At 32.0% G+C, this 19,630-nt stretch overlaps 2 protein-coding genes across 2 annotated transcripts; both read left to right on the top strand.

The window, feature by feature from the left end:
• Positions 1-6,497: 6,497 nt before the first annotated feature.
• Positions 6,498-8,624, top strand: LOC115879884 (zinc finger protein 239-like). The gene has a single exon (XM_030896909.1). It carries the CDS (start codon positions 6,505-6,507, stop codon positions 7,390-7,392), a length of 888 nt encoding a protein of 295 aa, XP_030752769.1. The 5' UTR covers positions 6,498-6,504; the 3' UTR covers positions 7,393-8,624.
• LOC115879867 (zinc finger protein OZF-like) lies at positions 8,625-14,272 on the top strand. Its single transcript, XM_030896887.1, has 2 exons — positions 8,625-8,845; positions 12,894-14,272. The coding sequence occupies exons 1-2, from the start codon at positions 8,625-8,627 to the stop codon at positions 14,170-14,172; spliced, it is 1,500 nt and encodes a 499-aa protein (XP_030752747.1). The 3' UTR covers positions 14,173-14,272.
• Positions 14,273-19,630: the final 5,358 nt, after the last annotated feature.

Here is a 19,630-nt window from a genome sequence, read left to right as displayed (position 1 = left end):
GTCATTTCCGGTGAAGCCGGAAGTGACCGAAAACAATTGAATACGTCAATCAATCCCGATTTATGTCATACTAAAATACCAAATATCATTGTTTTATCTGAAAAAATAAAGAAGTTATAGGGGTGAGCCACTTTAGAGACGCGCCCGGTATTTTTTGAAATTTCAATAAAACTAATAAAAAGAAAGAGCTCTTGATATGTTTTTTAAATATAATTTGCTTTTAATACACAGGGTGTCACATTAAAGAATGTAGTTTGTATCAATTACTGTGTGACATTTGACAGCGTATGACATGTTTGGAAAAAAGTAAGATGGAAATTTTTGACTTTAAATTTGTTTTGCTTTGTTTCTAAAATAACATCTAATACAGAAAATAGATATTGATGTGTACACAACTCTCGCGTTGACTAGCTCAAAATATGGATCTATAGGTACCTACATATTTTTACGCTCTATATTTATTCATAATTTCTTGACTACAAATCTACTCTAAAAACGCTTATTATTTTATAGTCATAACTGTTGTTTCATATTTTGTAGAATTATATCTTGTTATTTTTTTTAAGTTATGAATTATAAATATTTATCTACGTTAATTAAGACCTAATACATAACTTGTTTCAATGTTATAAATTACATTAATTTAATAATTCAAGTTTGTACGAGCCAAAAGTTGTATGTTGTTGTTTATCTTGAATTAATCTGTAATTTTATTGTATATATTGAACAAAAATAAACAAATATGTTCTAAAAGAAATATTATTCGGTAAAACTTAATAATTGAATTAAATAATTGAATTATTAAAAAAAATGTACAAACGACTAAATATCTATTACTGTACCTGTTAGTATTATACTTGTAGAAATTTATATATTAGATACTAAATTAGAATTATTTACATTAATTATACATCATTGAAAAGACAAAGGTAGTCACACACACGCCGAACTGTATGTGAATGGGCACCTTAAATCTTGAAGAAAAACTGAATTTGTGTGACTACTTTTAAATCAGTTAAAAATGACAAATAATGCATGCAAAAATACTTTTTGATATAACGGATTTAGTTTTTTAATGACAAAAATTCTGTACTTTGCAATCAAAATTTGATAGTGATATCGTAGCTGTACCACTTAGTAGTGTATATTTCTAAAAGAATATATAGTAGTATATTTCTAAAAGAATATCTTCTGAATCAGAATTATTACGTTTCTATTTTGATTGCTTATCATGGCTTTATTGCTCAGGGCCGATACATCGTTTTACATGGGTGACCTTCAACAAATTAGAGACAAGCTGCAATTTTGTATGGAGCTTCATTTTGTAGATCTTTAAACATCCTGAAACCCCAGCGATGAACCGTTGAGCCCGTCGCGTCACCCCAAAACCACCCCAAGGGGTAAAAATGGCCCTTTTTTTACTTTTTCTTCAATAAGTCTAAAACTACGAATTTTAGGAAAAAAGTCACGAGTAAAAAATTGAAGAGAAGAAAATTTACACGTTTAATAACAAAATAAGAAAAACCTTAGCTCAAAATAGGATAACTTATCTTAAGAATAGTCCTCATTCAGTTCCACATTTGTTGGGTTTATACATGTAATGCCATTGCATTGACCACATGCCATAGTGCAGGTGAGTCCCATTCGCTTGCATGTACATGCTTTTTTACAGCCTCCCGAAGAGCAGTTACAAAAAATTTTCTTTAAAATCCATGTAGGAGCAATGGGCTGGTCTGAATGTATTGGATTCATCTCTCGATTTTTCATTTTCTAATCCCAATCTTGCGGTGGTAAATTGTTATTTAACCAAGCCTGTACCTGTAAGTGAAAAATGAGAATTTAGTTTAACATTTAAATGCAACATAATTTTAACTTACCTGATGAAAAACTCTAAGTCCATGATATTTCGCACTATTGGAGGTATGTACGTGGTAATTATGCCAAGTTGAAGTTGGTATTAAGACTTCGTTTAGCTACGTACTGTTGATAAAGCATGTATCTGGCACTATCCAAATCTACTTTTTTTGTCGAGTTTTTAACATATGCTGCTATAAAAAACTGAGATGTAACTTCTTCTAACTTCTTCTTTGTAGCCTCGGGATTATATAATTCTTTTAATAGTTCACATAACGTTTTCTTCTGGATGATGTTCACTAAATTAATCTTCCCTTTATTGAACACAACAGACGTTGTGTCACAACCAGATATAGCGTGGACACTAAGAATCGCATTCTTCAGATCCCCCAATTTTTGTTGTAAGGCCGATATGTCGATTATTTTATTTGGTTTTGAAATCTTTCCCGGATGAATCATAAACAGTCTCTTGTGGCAATAATAAATCAGTAACACTATAATGACCGTATCAAATTGTCACTTACTGGAGTTACAATAAGAATATCGGCATCACCATCAGCGAATTTAACATTGATTCCATTTTCCAACAATACTTTTCCGAGCGCACGAATGAAGTTGCTCTTGTTGGTTTTGTTTGACAAAAAATCTACCTTTGGTACATTCACTGCAGATAAATTCGAGAACGATACAATTGGTACCATTTTTTTACCTGCAGATCTGCGATTCTGCTCCACAATTTTGCTCTGTATCTCTTCATAGCCATCAAAAACAACAGTGACATTTTTGCCATAGTGATATGTTATAATATAATTATAGTATTGAGAAAACAGATCTGAAAATATCGGGTACAGATTTGGTTAAATAACAATTTACCACCTCAAGATTGGGGTTGGAATCTGAAAAATCGAGAGATGAATCCAATACATTCAGACCAGCCCATTACTCCAACATGGATTTTTTAAAAAAAAAATGCAATTGCTCTTCGGGAGACTTTAAAAAAGCATGTACATGCAAGCGAATGGGACTCACCTGCACTATGGCATGTGGTCAATGCAATGGCATTACCTGTATGAACCCAACAAATGTGGAAGTGAATGAGTACTATCCTTAAGATAAGTTATCCTATTGTTAAGCTAAGGTTTTTCTTATTTTGTTATTAAACGTGTAAATTTTTCAATATACCTATTTCATGAGAAATTATTTGTAAAACTGCAATTTTTCTTATTCAATGTTTTTAAAATGTAAAAAACGCACATTTAAAAAATTATCTCCGCCACTGGTAACTTACCTTTATTAAAAAGATTTTGTTTTTACAGGAACTTGTATCCTAATAATTTTTTTAGTCTCGAGATTTATCTCAAAAATATTTTCATTTGAAGTTAAACAGAGAATGGCGGGTTATTAAATCAATCCTCCTAAATTAAAGGATTCGCACCTGCGCCACTGAAATTCTAAAAATTTTGGTTCTTTGCCTGTGTAGTAGGAAATTTTCTTCGCTTCAATTTTTGACTCGTGACTTTTTTTCTAAAATTCGTAGTTTTAGACTTATTGAAGGAAAAGTAAAAAAAGGGCCATTTTTACCCCTTGTAGGGGTGGTTTTGGGGTGACGGGCACAACGGTTCATCACTGGGGTTTCAGGATGTTTAAAGATCTACAAAATGAAGCTCCATGCCAAATTTCAGCTTGTCTCTAATTTGTTGAACCTCGGCCTGTATAGGCTCTGGGCTAGTTTGTATGAATTCATAATTACTTCTATTTTGGTTTATTTAATATAAGTCTGTAAAACGAATAACTTTGAAATTGACAGTTCCCGCGGGCTTTTCTAGTGTTAATTTTATTAGGTTAGCAACTTGCGGCCATGCTGACGCAATGCCGTCTCTAATAGAACAGCCTCGGACCGAGATTTATGACGTCACGCTAGTTAGATACTACAGATTAATAAATATGTTGTAGAATACATGGAAAACATAATTATTCCTCGTATTTTTGGTTTGTATTTTAAAAATGATATAGTTTACGTGAAATATACATAATATACAGTTAATAAATACAATATATATATATAATTATTTATAGTAATAAATACTTTGGCAGATAAACTATGAACCATACAAATGCAGCAAATGTTTTACAATATGGCTGAAATCGTACTCCATAGTCAATGTGGATAGTTTTTGTGTTAAGAATAATAATTTAAAAAAATATGTGGTCATCTTTTGACAAGTTTATATTAGTTTATTAATTGCAGTAAACATTATAATATATAAATAAATTTTGTGAATGCAAATAATAATACATCACTATTAGTAGATATTGAATGTGTTTTGTTAAATTAGATCGATTTTCGAACCCCAAAATTTAAAATATATTTTACATTTTACCCATTATCTTATGTACCACCTATTCATTATTTGTATATTGTAAAACATTTGCTGCATTTGTATGGTTCATAGTTTATTTGCCAAAGTATTTATTACTATAAATAGGTATATATTATATTGTATTTATTAACTGTATATTATGTATATTTCTTGTAAACTATATCTATTAAAAATGAAACTAAAAATACGAGGAATAATTATGTTTTCCATGTATTCTCCAACATATTTATTAATCCGTAGTATCTAACTAGCGTGATGTCATAAATCTCGCTCCGAGGCTGTTCTATTAGGACGGCATTGGTCTAATATTTAGAAATGTCAAAAGCTGATGACATTTTACTTTTGTCCATTATGACATTTCGTGTTGATTTTTGCAAGAACTGTCACTTGTTTTATTATTTTCCTTTTCTATTTCACGAAAGTAAAAAGAGTTACCTATCTGATTCGTTCAGGCACTCAATTTAAAGAATATCAGTAACTGTTTTAACAGCGGGATTTTATATTTGCCATGTTTGTAAAAAATAACGGTCAAAATTCAAAGTTATTCATTTTATAGACTATAGTAACGTTAATTTAATAATAACCTGAAATGACGTTCAACTAATATTTTGTATAAAACATTCTTACTTCTTTAAAGAATAAAATGTTGTTCTTTAGAAATAAGATTTGAAAGTGATTATTGTACCTGTTACTAGTAATATTTGTAGAAAGCTTTAAGCCTTATATACAGGGTGTTTCAAAACAAATGCGAAAAACTTCAGGGGGTGATTCCTTGTTCAAAATAAAGGGTAGTTTGCTTTATAAACGTTGGGTCAAAAGTCAACCATTAGTGAGATATCGCGGTACAAAGATGGCGGAAAAATAATGTTTTTATTTTTTATCTTGAAAACGAAAAGAGATAAACTAATGAAATTTTATGAAAGCGTTACTGTTATGAAAACACACTTTCTGGTAATCTTTTCATTTTTTTAAAATGAGTGGAAGGGGTTGAAATAAACTGCCCCTATCATTCTTGTTAACGAAATTTAAAGAAAAATCTTATCAAACACATGCAAAAAAATTAATTTGGATAGTTTAGTTTGTTTAGTAGCTTTTTTATCTCTTATGTTTTTTTTGATAAAACTCACCGATTTGAAATTAAAAAATACAATGTAAAGCATTACATGTCAGGACAAAAAACATTTTTAAATTAAGAATCTAGTGATAATAACGATAATAATAATCATCTAGATAATAACATATTGCAGTAGAGTAATGTCAAATAAAATAATATTAGGAACATCCTAAAAAGTAACAGTGGCCGACTAGATTTTTTCCTAAAAAAATTACAGCAGCCCACTAGACTCTTTATCAGAAAATGTTTTTTGTCCTGACATGTAATGCTTTACATTTTATTTTTTAATTTCAAATCGGTGAGTTTTATCAAAAAAATACAAGAGATAAAAAAGTTTCTAAACAAACTAAACTATCCAAATTATTTTTTTTGCATGTGTTTGATAAGATTTTTCTTTAAATTTCGTTAACAAGAATGATAGGGGTAGTTTATTTCAACCCTTTCCACTCATTTTAAAAAAATGAAAAAATTACCAGAAAGTGTGTTTTCATAACAGTAATGCTTCCATAAAATTTCATTAGTCTATCTCTTTCTGTTTTCAAGATAAAAAATAAAAACATTATTTTTCCGCCATCTTTGTACCGCGATATCTTCCTAATGGTTGACTTTTGACCCAACGTTTATGAAGCAAACTACCCTTTATTTTGAACAAGGAATCGCCCCCTGAAGTTTTTCGCATTTGTTTTGAAACACCCTGTAAACCGTAAAATAAATAAGTATATCTGATTATATTATTACATTTCTATTTTGATTTGGTCGTTGTTTATCTTGTTTTTGGTTATTTTTAATTCCTAATTTTCTCTATTTTGGTTGGTTTATTAGTTATTTATTAGTTGACAAACGTCCATTGACTATACCACAGACTTTGTGACTATACTCAATTGAGGGAATAAAATGTTAAGAAAGTGAGAATAGTTGCCATTTATCCTTCAATTGAGAATAGTTATTTATTTATTAGTTAATTTGTCAGTATTCTAAAATAATGTTTAGATTCATTTTGATTGCTGTTAGGCCAAGTTATATTTTTCTATAAAAAATAAAGACAAATTTGAAAGTCAGTGTTATTTCTTTTTAAGCTAAATTTTCACTACTCAATTTTTCTTATTTATTATAATATTTCTAACGATTTATTTTTGTTTTAGAAACTTCCCTCTAATGAAATTAGAAATAGAAGAATGCTATACATGCGACTATTGCCATGAAAGTTTTCCAAAGGAGCATAGACTCACGTATCACTTAAAGACGAAACACAAAGAGGTTCCTAGACTGTCGTGCAACTTATGCAAGAAAACTTTCAAGACCAGACAAAAACTGGACCTGCATTCGATCACTCACGATATTAAACGCGAAAACTACCAGTGCGAAACCTGTAAAAAGACTTTAAAATCGAAACAAGCCCTCATCGTGCACACTAAAAGACACCTAGAACTTTACTCGGTGAAGTGTGAGTTTTGCGATAAAGGTTTCTTTGGAATATCCAGTTTAAAGTTGCACTTAAACTCAAAACACATGGGAAAAAGTAAATTTATTTGCGACATATGCAACCGACCTTGTTATGATAGGACATCGTTAAAAAATCACATGCTCAAGCACTCCTCCGATTACAAGGTTCGAACCAAGGTGAAATGTAAAGAGTGCGATCGCGAATTTCTCGACGAGAAATACCTGAAAATTCACGAGAAGAAAAAGCACATTTCCGATAACAGGTTCATCTGTGACCTGTGCGGAAAGAAACTTTACTCGAAAAGCGGACTCAACGATCACATGAACGTCCACGAGGGACTCAAACCTCACATATGTGGGGTCTGCGGAACCGGTTTTGCCAACTCAACCACGTTAAGACTTCATTTTCGAAGACACACTGGGGAACGGCCTTACAGATGTACGATTTGTGATAAGGCTTTCACTCAGAGTCACAGTCTTAAGGTACACGTGAGACTTCACACCGGCGAAAAACCTTATACTTGCAGTATTTGTGGAAAATCGTTTGTTAGTACTAGCGTAATGAAATCTCATATGAAAGGGAATCATAAATTGAATTAACAGCGATATTAAAACATTTAATTTTAGTGAACGCGATGAGCGATGATTAATTTGATTGTCTTGGGATATTAGTTAGGAGTAATTACTTATTTGTCCCACTCTTGTTTGTGTTTATACAAACAAAGGCACTATAAAAAAGTACATATAAATGGCTTAATATACACCAGACGTTTAAACAAACTGGTTCTATAATATTTATGTTGAACGGATTATACGGTTGGCTCTTAGTGAAATATTGTTATAAGTTTTTTTTTTCATTAATCTTCAAAGAGAGTAAACTATTATGCCATCGAAATTGGAAAAAAGGCGTACCTAAAATATTCCTATTTTCATTGTAGAGGCAATAACCAAGGTACTATTAAATTCCATCTGTTCATTAGTTCTGTTAATTACGCGCATTTTTAATTTCTAGGATGTCTAAAGAGTTTTAAAAGCTTCCATATCTTCTGTATCGAAAAAATATTTTCTATACAAATTTCAGAGAAACCTGCTTTTCTTTAATTTGGTATTATTGATATAACATCAAAAATGTTCTTTTACTCGAAAAATATGTAGATGGTACAATTCTACATTATCACAATTATATTGTATTAAATATATATTTTTCTCTTTAATGTAGGATGATATTGATTTCAGATTGTTTTTAATTTTGAGTTATTACATTAATATCTAATTGATTTAATTTATTAATGAATTTTGACATTATTTGATTGATATGAATTATAGTGTACCATTTTTTAAATATTTCTTAGTAGTATTCTTTGCAAAAATGGTCGTATTGCAAATCTGAAATACTTTTACTTTCAATCCTCTTTAGTATTTAGCCACTTTATTGAAGAAAGCTAAACATACTAATTAAAATTAAATGGTCGAATAACTAAAATAGAAACGGCTTATCGTATACCGGTGTATTATGAACACTTTATTTTCCTATTTAATTAGTTTTAAATAAGTATTATTTTTTTACAAATATATACTTATGTCATAACACATGGGAAAAAGTAAATTTATTTGCGATATATGCAATCGCCCTTGTTATGATAGGACATCCGATTACAAAGTTCGAACTAAGGTGAAATGTAAAGAGTGCGACCGCGAATTTCTCGACTATTGTCGAGAAATCGCGGTGAGGTATTTATTAATACCTCAAAATTTACGAGAAGAAAAAGGACATTTCCGACAACAGGTTCATCTGTGACCTGTGCGGAAAGAAACTTTGACTAAACGATCACATGAACGTCCACGAGGGACTCAAACCTCACATATGTGGGGTCTGCGGAACCGGTTTTGCCAACTCAATCACATTAAGACTTCATTTTCGAAGACACACTGGGGAACGGCCTTACAGGTGTACGATTTGTAATAAGACTTTCACTCAGAGTCACAGTCTTAAGGTTCACGTGAGACTTCACACCGGCGAAAAGCCTTATACTTGCAGTATTTGTGGAAAATCGTTTGTTAGTACTAGCGTAATGAAATCTCATATGAAAGGGAATCATAAATTGAATTAATAGCGATATTAAAACATTTAGGACGATAATGATTTCAGTTTATTTTTATTTAGAGTTATTACATTAATATCCAATTTATTTAATTTATTAGTAAATCTTGACATTATTTGATGATAGAGGATTTGAGGTACCCATAGCGTACATATGTTTGAATATTTCTAATTAATAATCCTTGATAAAAATATATATTGCAAATCTGGAATGCTTTTATTTTTAATCCTCTTTAGTATTTAGTCACACTTTATTGAAGAAAGCTAAACCTACTAAATTAAAATTAAATGGCCAAACAACTAAAATACAAACGGTATATCGTGTATTCGTATATTATGAACATTGTATTTTCCTATTATAATAGAAGTTTAAAATATTATTACAAATTTATACTGATGCCATATATTTCGCCAGAAGTTTTAAAACTTTTTACAAATATATACCTAAGGATATCATATATTATTAAGTCATATAATCGCCGACCTAAACATAAAAAATTTAAAGCTAATTTCAAATACGATTAATAAAAAATGTATCCTATACATTTTCGGAGAAAAATTTTAAGTAGCTTTTCAATGAATTTCTTAAAATAGAACAAATTCTGCATTATTAAATTTACTCTAGAGCCAATCTAGTGATCGGAACCATATCGGAACTACAATATATTGTCATATTGTAACAATAAATTATTGTTATATGACAATTTTATATGGACATCAAGTCTGTCAAAAACATCTTAAATTTATATGAAAAGATACAAAAAATGAATCATATACATGATAGCATTTATAAAATATCATATATATAATTCGCATTAGTATGTATAACTTACTAACGTTCTGCGTACTTAGCTAAATAAAAAGCTACTTAGCTTTTGTTGGTTTGGATGAATAATTTAAAAATATATTTGTTCATAATTTGCCAACCAGTGATGCAAAGTTTTTCTACATTTTTTTAACTTATGTTAATTCTTAATTTTACTTGTGGCAAATTAATTTATTATCGTTTTTATTTTATAAACTTTTAAATTAATATTTCTGTTTTGTACCTAAAATCTTTAGTTACAGTACCCCTATTGCTTCAAAATTACCAATGACTTTGAACTTGATCTACGGGGAAAATGCGAAGAAAATTAATTTATATACATTTTTACATTGTTCTTTCAATAATACCAGTTAATATTAAAGTATTTTAGTTGTGTAAGCGTATCTGTTTTATTTTACAAGATTTTTAAAATGTTAGTCTTCAAGTCGTCCATGGAACGAACGCACTGTATATTTTTTTGATTGAATAGCGAAATATGCAAAAGAAATTCGTGTTTTACTGAAAAGAATATAAAACGTATTTATAAAGGGTTGGCAAAATCGGGTTTTGGGTGCCGATGTTCGTGTGTTCGAAGAGTATACGCTCAGTACAATAAAATGTACAGTTTGACAAATATAGGAAGAGACTTGGGGATAGCACCGGTCGCGCACACGATAGAGAGAGAACGCATTCAGATGCAGTTACGCTACGAAAAATCTGATTCAAGCAAATTTGTGGGCTGTCCACTGCGCATCGAGGGGCGTCTCTTATTTTATATTTCTCACGTCTCTAGCTATACTTGTTAAGTTGTACTAGGACAAGTATTTTCTCAAGCTCATAAAATATCGATGAATTAAGTGGTTATGTAAACATTTCGCATTTTTTTCCATCGGACTTACAAGATCGCCATAGCGATTCACTTTTAGACATGTAAATACCGACACAAGACTATCTCTTGCCGATATGGTATAGTGAAATGTATTCTAATCAGACTTTTAGAGATTCTTTTGTGTATTTCACTAATCTATTCATATTCACGTCGCCTTTTTATTTTAAGCCTGATTTATTGTGTATGTATTGTTATTTTACTAGATTTTTACACTTAACGTTCAAAATTGACATAATAGATGAAATTTTGTATATAATTTAATATTAAATTTGTGTTGTATAATAAATTATATTTTTCTATAGATATCGATAAGTATTTTTTAATTCTTTTTAGCCTTTTTCGGTGAGTATAATACTTATGTTTAATATATTATATGCTATTCGTTTATTCTCAACACCTTTTATGCAGAGTTGGGCGACGTCGAAAATGTCATGTCACAATTAAAATGTTGCGTAAACTATTGTGTCGACGTCGACTTCCTAAGTGACGATGTCGAGGATTAATAATAATTTGGTAAAAAGATTATAGGTATACGTTAAAGCAAAACGTCTTATGATTAGACATTAAAACCATAGAATAAACATTCTAAACTAATCATAAGATATAAAAAACGATCTTCTACAGTTGATTGAAGAAATAAGAAGATGCGCGACCTTATGGGTGATTTGCGCGGAGCACCCACGAGTTTTGCATCATAACTAATCAGTATACAGTACGTCTGCTGGATCTGTGTCTATGAAAGGAATGCGGACAAAAAACATTTAAATAAACAGCAATATATTTTATACGTCGACTTGACGAGTACGTCACCGCAAATCGCTCCGCCCACTCATTTTATTGGCTACTTGCAAATTTGTCGAATTTTTATTGATGGGACGCGTCGTCTAATTTTTTACGAAAAGCATCGAGAGAATATCGTTTCCCCTCTTACGGATACCCCGTAGCTACAGAACGGACAGACGTACTGTAGCTGCCATAGATATCAACTTTAAGGTCTGCTTTTCTAGCGCCGTCTGGGCCGCGCACTGGTTTGTTTCCATATTAAGCAATGCATTACTTTTCATTGATATACAGGTTTAACCACGTACGTTCGAAAAACGAACCAGTGTGCAGCGAGACGCGGCAGCCAGACATCGCGTCGGTAGGAAATCGCATCTATAAGCGACACACATCTACCGCAAGCAAGACGTCGGCGCGGCGTCGCGTCGCTCAGAGCTGTAGAAAATCCTTTGGTGCATCCACACTCATATTATGCATGATGTGCATCGTACTGTAGTAGTTTTCCGAAGATTTTTTTTACATTAGAGCAGCTTAAGCCGGGACCCCATTAGACCACACGCCACTCCACGCCATCCCACTTGAGCACACGTGTTGCGACGTGGGAAAGAGTGTACACGTGATATCTGGGACAGACGAATCGACCATCACACTGTGACAGCGTGAGCCCTAGTGTGTACACAAGACATGTAATTAAATGGAAAAACATACGCACAGAAATCCTCATGACGTGGCGTGGCATGGCGTGGCGTAGCGTGTGAGCTAATGGGGTCCCGGCTTTAATCTCTGTAATATTTCTAATACCATATGATTTTAAAAAAATGCGTCAAAGACGACTGGGGAATGAAAATTCATAATTTTGGCGTGGCCAAGCCCTAGACGTCATTACTTGGCCCATATTCTTCCTTATTTTTGAATGGCAGTTACTGCCAGTTGACCTTAAGAAGGTTGTAATTTATTTTTATATTGAGCAATAGAATTATAAAATGATTAAATTTTGTAGTTTAAAATTGGTATTTTTTTTAGAAATAGATCTATGTGTCTGAAAACTGTCTATCCATTTTTAACCATTTTATAATTTTTTAATTAGTGTTTATTTTTGACAAGTTTTATGTCAATTTTTAGTAAATGACGTCTAGAGATTGACGTCGCGAAAATTATCATCGATCGTCATTCCAAACGCCGTTTTTTTTTCGATCATTAGGTATAAGACTTGCTCGTTTATTTGAATTTTGTTAATTGTTTTTAAAGGGATCAAATATTGAATAACATTACTTATTTTAGAATATTTACTTGCTCCTAGAAACCGTAACATTTTTTCTAGCATGTTGTATATTTTTGATTTAAACAAAAACGACATCTAGTTGGTTTGGAAACAACGATTGATGATTTGATACCGCCCTTAATTTTACATAACTATCGATCATGTAATATTATAGTTGTATAGTATTAACCAAGCGACGCCACGGTTTAGATTTTTGTGCTTGTGATAACCATAAAAATTGATACTAGTTATTAATATTTTTCAGGTTAAAATCAGAAATCAAGGAAAATAAAAATAGTTGCTTAAAATGCGACAGTAGTTTTAGATCCGCCAAAACATTGTTCTCCCACGAAAAGAAATGTACCGCCAAACTAATATCCGACGATAGAAACAGTGAATCTCATAAGTTATCTAGAAAATGCAAAAAATGCTTTGGGATTTTTCAATCTATAACTGCCCTGAAGAGCCATCAAGAGAAACTACAAAAAAACAAGAGCAAACCTAGACCTTACAGAATACCCAGGCAATGTCCAAAATGCCCACAAGTTTTTATGACCGTGAAGGCACTGAAATCTCACCAAAAAATACATAATGAATTAGAAGTTCTCGAAGAGCACTCTTACAATTACGACGAATCTCTAGATTTATATATTTGTCAAACATGCTCTGCGGAGTTCCAAAAAGTACACGAAGTAGAGAAACATGTTCAGCTTCACGTGGATCAAAGTTATTGTTGCGTAAAATGTCCGGAAAAGTTTAAATTTCTTCGTGATTTGTTTTACCATATGGAAAATCATCTGGTAAACGGTAAAATTCCCTGCCCAATGTGTTCATTTAAAACCAATAGCAAGAATAAACTACTTCCTCATCTATACTCGAACCATTTGCAAACGAATGTGTGTCAGCAATGTGGAAAAGTGTGTAGCAACCGTCCAAATTTATATAAACACTTAATACAGCACGACGAGAATAAAAAACAAAGCTGCATCGTGTGCTCGAGTGAGTTCTTTGGCGAAAGGGCATTGGAACGACACCAAATTAATATGCATAAACCCGAAATTAGAGGTGATCCCTCGTTACTTTATTGCTCTATATGCAGAACTGAATTTAAAACCCTTAATCTCTTTAAGTATCACGTAGAGAAGGCACATACAAAAACCGTTCCTAAAAAAGATATAGAGAGAAATTTCTTATGCGATACTTGCGGGCGAGGTTTCAAAGATGCGGATAATCTTAAGAAACATAAAATATCCCACACAGAGAGCAGACCGTTTATGTGTTTTCAATGCGGAAAAGCATTTAAACAGAAATATGTTTTGACTTATCATCAAAGAATCCACACAGGGGAACGTCCTTATAGTTGTGGTTATTGTAAGAAGAGTTTTAGGCAGTGGACTCCTTACAAAGTTCATTTAAGAGGTCATACTGGTGAAAAGCCTTATGTATGTAAAATTTGTAGTAAAGGATTCACCACCAATCAAGGATTAAAACTTCACGTGAAAAATTGTATTGATCCAAAAAACAACATAGGATCTTTTGTTTAGTTTAAACTAGTGATATGTACAAATTTTATATCTAGCCTCTGTCTGACAACAGTATTACGTATATTTTTTATTAATTATTACTTCTAACTAATTTAAATTCTAAAATGGTTTTAAATAGTATAAATTCAATTTATATTTAATTTTATTTTCTAATCCTTTGTGAACTGTAGAAAATAAATATATTTTCTGTTACACTGGGTGTTTTTCAAAAGTGGCCCACCCTTATAACTTTTTTATTTTTTCAGATAAAAAACGGGATTTGGTACATTAGTGTAATTTAATCAACAAATCGCTCACTTCCTGTTTCACCGGAAATGACTACAACTTTTGATTTTTAAATATGACACCCTCGGTATTTTTTTACTTTATTTAGTAGAAAATGACAGGCTGAATAGAATGGCATACCATATCCCAAATTTTGACATTTTCGCATATGGTTTATTTGAAATTGTAACATGCAGTTCATAACGACAATTTGACTCGAAATACCAAGTGTGTGATACCAAATAAGAATAAATAACCAATAATCGAAATAAAAATGAAACTTCTACACCATGTATCTCCGAAATTAAGCATTTTAGGACATACATTTATACGATTTTTTTTACTTATTTTTATCTGCAGGATATACTGCAGAAGTTTCCGGAATTCGAAGTTCGGACCACCCTGTATATATTCTTACAATGTATATAGTCAAACGGTTAGGTATAAAAATATGTCTTTCTAGTCGATGTGTCAACACTGGGCGGCGAACACGCCGAAATTCAGGTAATTGTTTGGTATTTGCTGCTGATTATCGATTGTTGGCGGCGCCTCTCAAAATGCTGCCATTATTTTTTTTCAATTTTTAAAGTTAAATAAATCGGTTATTATTAATTTAGTTTAAAAGTGGTAAAAAAAGAAAATATGTTTCTTTTGGCCAGATCTACTTAAAATACACTTATTTCTTTGTTTTAACCATCATGTTTTTGATGAAAATTGAGCTCTAGACACCGATATTAGTTTTCGTCTATCTCCTATAGAAAAGAGTGTTTCCATTTAAAAGCGTCGAATTTGACCCACCCTGTACACAAAATTTTCATAGTCCTCTTCGTTTCTAAGCTACAGGGTCTTTTTGAAAATTTTATAATCTACACTTTTCTTTGACAAAAACTTTTTTTACCCCTGTTAGAGTGAAAGGTATCGAGGAGGTGAAAACTGTTTCTTCTGAACTTTTTACGCAAAATACTGTGGCATAGTCTGTTTTTCTACGAAAAAAAGTATTTTTGAAGATATTAACTTGCGTTTATTATCTTATATTAACTTGCGTTTTTTTTCAAATAGAACACATTTTTTATTTATAAACCATATGATCCGGCTTGCTATAAGCTACATAAATATATTATATAACTTGGGCATTTCATTTTTTCCAGATTTTCGGAATCCCCGGATTGAATATCAGGATTTCGGAATCCCGAGATCCCAATTTAGAAACCCTAGTTGTGGTTCATTTCTTCACTTTAAAGGTCAATAGAAAAAAAAATGCAAAAATTATATTATATTTTTGCAACTACAATTAAAAGTAAATAGCATTAATAATAATTATAAAATTAATAAAAAAAAATTCTTTTTTTTTATTAAAAGCACTTATTTCTGGGACACTATGTATAAACACGTCACGTGTAGTAAACAAGTTAGTTATGAAATTCACAAATTATATATTTTTTCTTGCAAATTTGCTTTTATTTACAACTTGTCAAAATTAATTAGGATACGCCAGTTTTTTTTATATTTTTGTTAATAAATAATTATTATAACTTACCTATTTTTTTTTATTATATATATATATATATATATATATATATATATATATATATATATATATATATATATATATATATATATATATATATATATATATAATAAAATTATATAAGAGTTTCTTGCCTTGAACTGCTAATATAGAAATTAATTCCACGCTGTGTTCGATAATCTACAAATTATTGAGTATGTGATTGCGGTGTGGGATTGTTACAACTAACATTATATTTACACGTTTTAAATAAAATTAAACGGTCACTGATTTATGAACCAGAATTTAAGTCCAACTGGAAGCCAATTAATTTACATAAACCATTTTAGTTGCCAAGTTACCGAGGTTGTCAATGGCGCTTCAAATCAACCAATCAGCAATATTATTGAATGTGATTCTGATGGTACCGATTCTGACGCCTCTGACAAAACACGATCAGCTTCCGAGGTACTATCCGAAAGTGAATTGTCTATTGTAGATGAAGATAATATCCTGACCTCAGAAGAGAGAAAAGAAAATATCGAAATTCAAAAGGCGTACAAGGCAGTATTTAAGAAAAAAACGCGTCCAAGTAAAAGGTAAATATTATATGGGGCTTTTATTAAGTCCAACACAGTCCTTGCAGTCGTACTAGTAATGAGCAAATGCAAGACCAAGACTCCATTGGTCCTGGAGTCGCAAGACTCTTGCAAGCCTTGTACATTTTTAATAGATTTTTACTACAGTCCAAGTAGTAGTAGTTTTTCAAGTCTCAATGCAAATGAAACTTTAAACAAAGAAATAATATTTGTCTCAAGTTTTTTTTTCAATTATTTATATTGAATCAGCAATGCTTTATTATAATTTCATACAAAAATCGAATGCTAATCCACATAAAAATCTCTTAATATGCATAGTCTTTTTGCAAAATACCGAGTTATTTAATACGCCTGTGACATACATACTATATTTTGAAATACACACATGGCCAAAATTATTGCATATATCGTTTAAAAATATACGGAAAGAAATTTAAAGAATTTTTTTTATACATAGCTTTGAGAATCTGTAATAAACATTTTTTTGTTAAAATGGATATGGTAAATAATGTTTATCGTTCAGACCCAATATTATTACAAATTCTTGCCCAATATTATTACAAATATTTCGATTTGTGACCATTGTTTTGGCCTTAAAATGCCTAGAAACATTATTTCACAGTTTAATAGAGGCAGAAACTATTCTGCTATTACTAAATGGGTGGTAGTGGGTGATAACACATGGTAGTGGGTGATGACGAACGTGAGGATTTGGATGTAGGAATCGGCACAATTAAAAATGTCTGTACATTTAAATACTTGGGCGTCACTTTTACAACAAATGGAAAAAGCACTCAAGATATTGCAAATAAAGTTGGTGAAGGAAAAGGAGTTATCGGTCAACTTAACTCGTTGTTGCGGAGTGACAAAATTTCCCAAAAAACAAAAATTCTACTTTATAAAGCCATTGTAGAGCGCATTACCACTCATGGCGCTGAAACGTGGGAGCTAAACAAAGTAGAGAAAAATAAGTTGCTGTCTCTTGAAATGGATTTTTGGCGAAGAAGTTGTCGCATTTCAAGACTGGAACACATCTGAAATCAAAGAATACGAGAAATTATAGGAGAAAAAGAAACTATTCTCGACGCCATTGACGGCAAAATACTAAGTTGGTACGGACACCTCCAACGAATGGATGATAACCGATGGCCGAAAAGAATTCATTCATGGACACCAAGCGAAAGGCGGAAACGTGGAAGACCACCACGAAGATGGAAGCAGGGTGTAGTTGACGCTTAGAATTCTAGGGGCCTTCAGGAAGAAGACTGGACAGACAGAAATCTGTGGAAGTTGAGAAGCGGGAGACAACGAATGTCGTAAAAATGAGTCATATATATACTACTGGCAAGTTGCAATAGCTGAAATTGTAGGAGTTAACTAAAGCGATGTTTCGCGAATATTAAAAAAAATCAGGGAGAAAAACGAAGTTTTAGACCGGCCTGGAAGACGTAGAAAGAGAGTTACTACAGCTGTGCAAGACCGTCAAATATCCCTAATTGCACGAGGCAATCTCCTGCTTTCTAGTACTGCTATTAAAAATGAGTTAGCTCGCCTTGAAGGAGTAAATGTTTCAAGAAAGACCATAGCAAGAAGACTCAATGACTTATTAAGGATTACATTTAAGGAGGCCTCTACGTGTTTCGAAGCTTAATTTACAGCACAAAATTACACGACTACAATGGGCTGAGGAGATGAGAGCAAATGGACCTAATTGGAGTTTCGTCATGTTTAGTGATGAAACAAGAATAGGCCTAGTGTCAGACTAGCGACGAACTTTGGTCTGGAGAGCATCTGGAAGACGAGCACGCTTGAATGCAGCTCAACCCCGTGTTCCGTTTCAAGGGGGAAGCATTATGGTATGGGCAGATATAATGCACGGAGCTCGAACTCCCCTTGTTTTTATTGATGGCACCATGACAGGTGCATCATATCTTAGAGACGTTTTAGAGCCTATTGTGCGTCCATTTCGAGGGGCAGTGGGGGATGAATTTGTTTTCATGGACGATACTGCTCCTCCACATCGCACTTTAGCGGTTCGCGAATTTTGTGAGGAAGAGAAATAAAACGCCATATTGCCAAAAGGAATGATCCCCCGTACCTTAAATTAATTGAAAATTGCTGCGCGGGAAACATGGGAAGCCATTCCCCAACATCTTCTGGACAACTTAATTGAGAGCATGCCACGTCGTCTCACAGCTTGCATTAAGGCTCGAGGAGGCAATACAGACTATTAGTTGTGAGAAATAATTAAAATTGTTTTCAATATTTTCTGTTTAAAATGAAATTTGTTTTTGTTGATTTTCACTCATTATGGAATAAAATTATAATAACAGCCTAGTTGCACTTAGATTTTTAATTTTATATTAGTTAGTCGTGTAGTAAGCCAATATGTCCAAAAATATAAAAAGACCAAGACAAAGGGAGTCTTGATTTTTGCATTTGCTAAACAGTATTTTCGTACAATTATCCTTTTTATTGAGTTAGTGTCTTTATTTAGTCTGCGTAATTAGCTCATCAAATTTGTATTAAATTTACTATTTAACTATTTTTATTTTTAGAAAATGTTTTTTTGGTCATCTGGCTCCCCAGGATTTCCAAAGTTCATCTGAGGGTCTTACTCGTCAGATCTTCAGCAATACGATAACAGACCAGGAACGGCACATTAAAGGTCTGGAACTAAGCTTGGAATTGTTAAAAAATAGATTTTTTGATTTGAAAATAATAAAAGAAAGGTTGGAATTGAAAATAAAAAAGAAAACTATGAAAAATGGTGACAAAACCTGATTCTTTTATGGCGGTTTCCTCAATGTACAAGGTGGGTCAAAGTGGACGCTTTTAAAGGGAAACACCCTTTTCTATAGGAGATAGACGCATGGGCGCCGGACAGGGGGGGCAAGAGGATTTCCCCCTGGATCACTGAAACAATAAAAATAAAAGCTATCTTCTTACATCCATCTGTAAAAAAAATAATCATTATTATGAAATTGTTAGGTGTTACCTGTAAAATAATAAAAAATGTGGTAATTATTGGGAAAACTGGAAATCGTCCGATTTTCACCAAAATTGGTATACACACTATTTTGAGGTC

The sequence above is a fragment of the Sitophilus oryzae genome, unplaced genomic scaffold (assembly GCF_002938485.1).
Source record: "Sitophilus oryzae breed Bouriz unplaced genomic scaffold, Soryzae_2.0 scaffold_158_pilon_pilon, whole genome shotgun sequence".
In the NCBI taxonomy this organism is placed as follows: domain Eukaryota; kingdom Metazoa; phylum Arthropoda; class Insecta; order Coleoptera; family Curculionidae; genus Sitophilus; species Sitophilus oryzae.
This window is presented reverse-complemented; position numbering and strand designations above follow the sequence as displayed.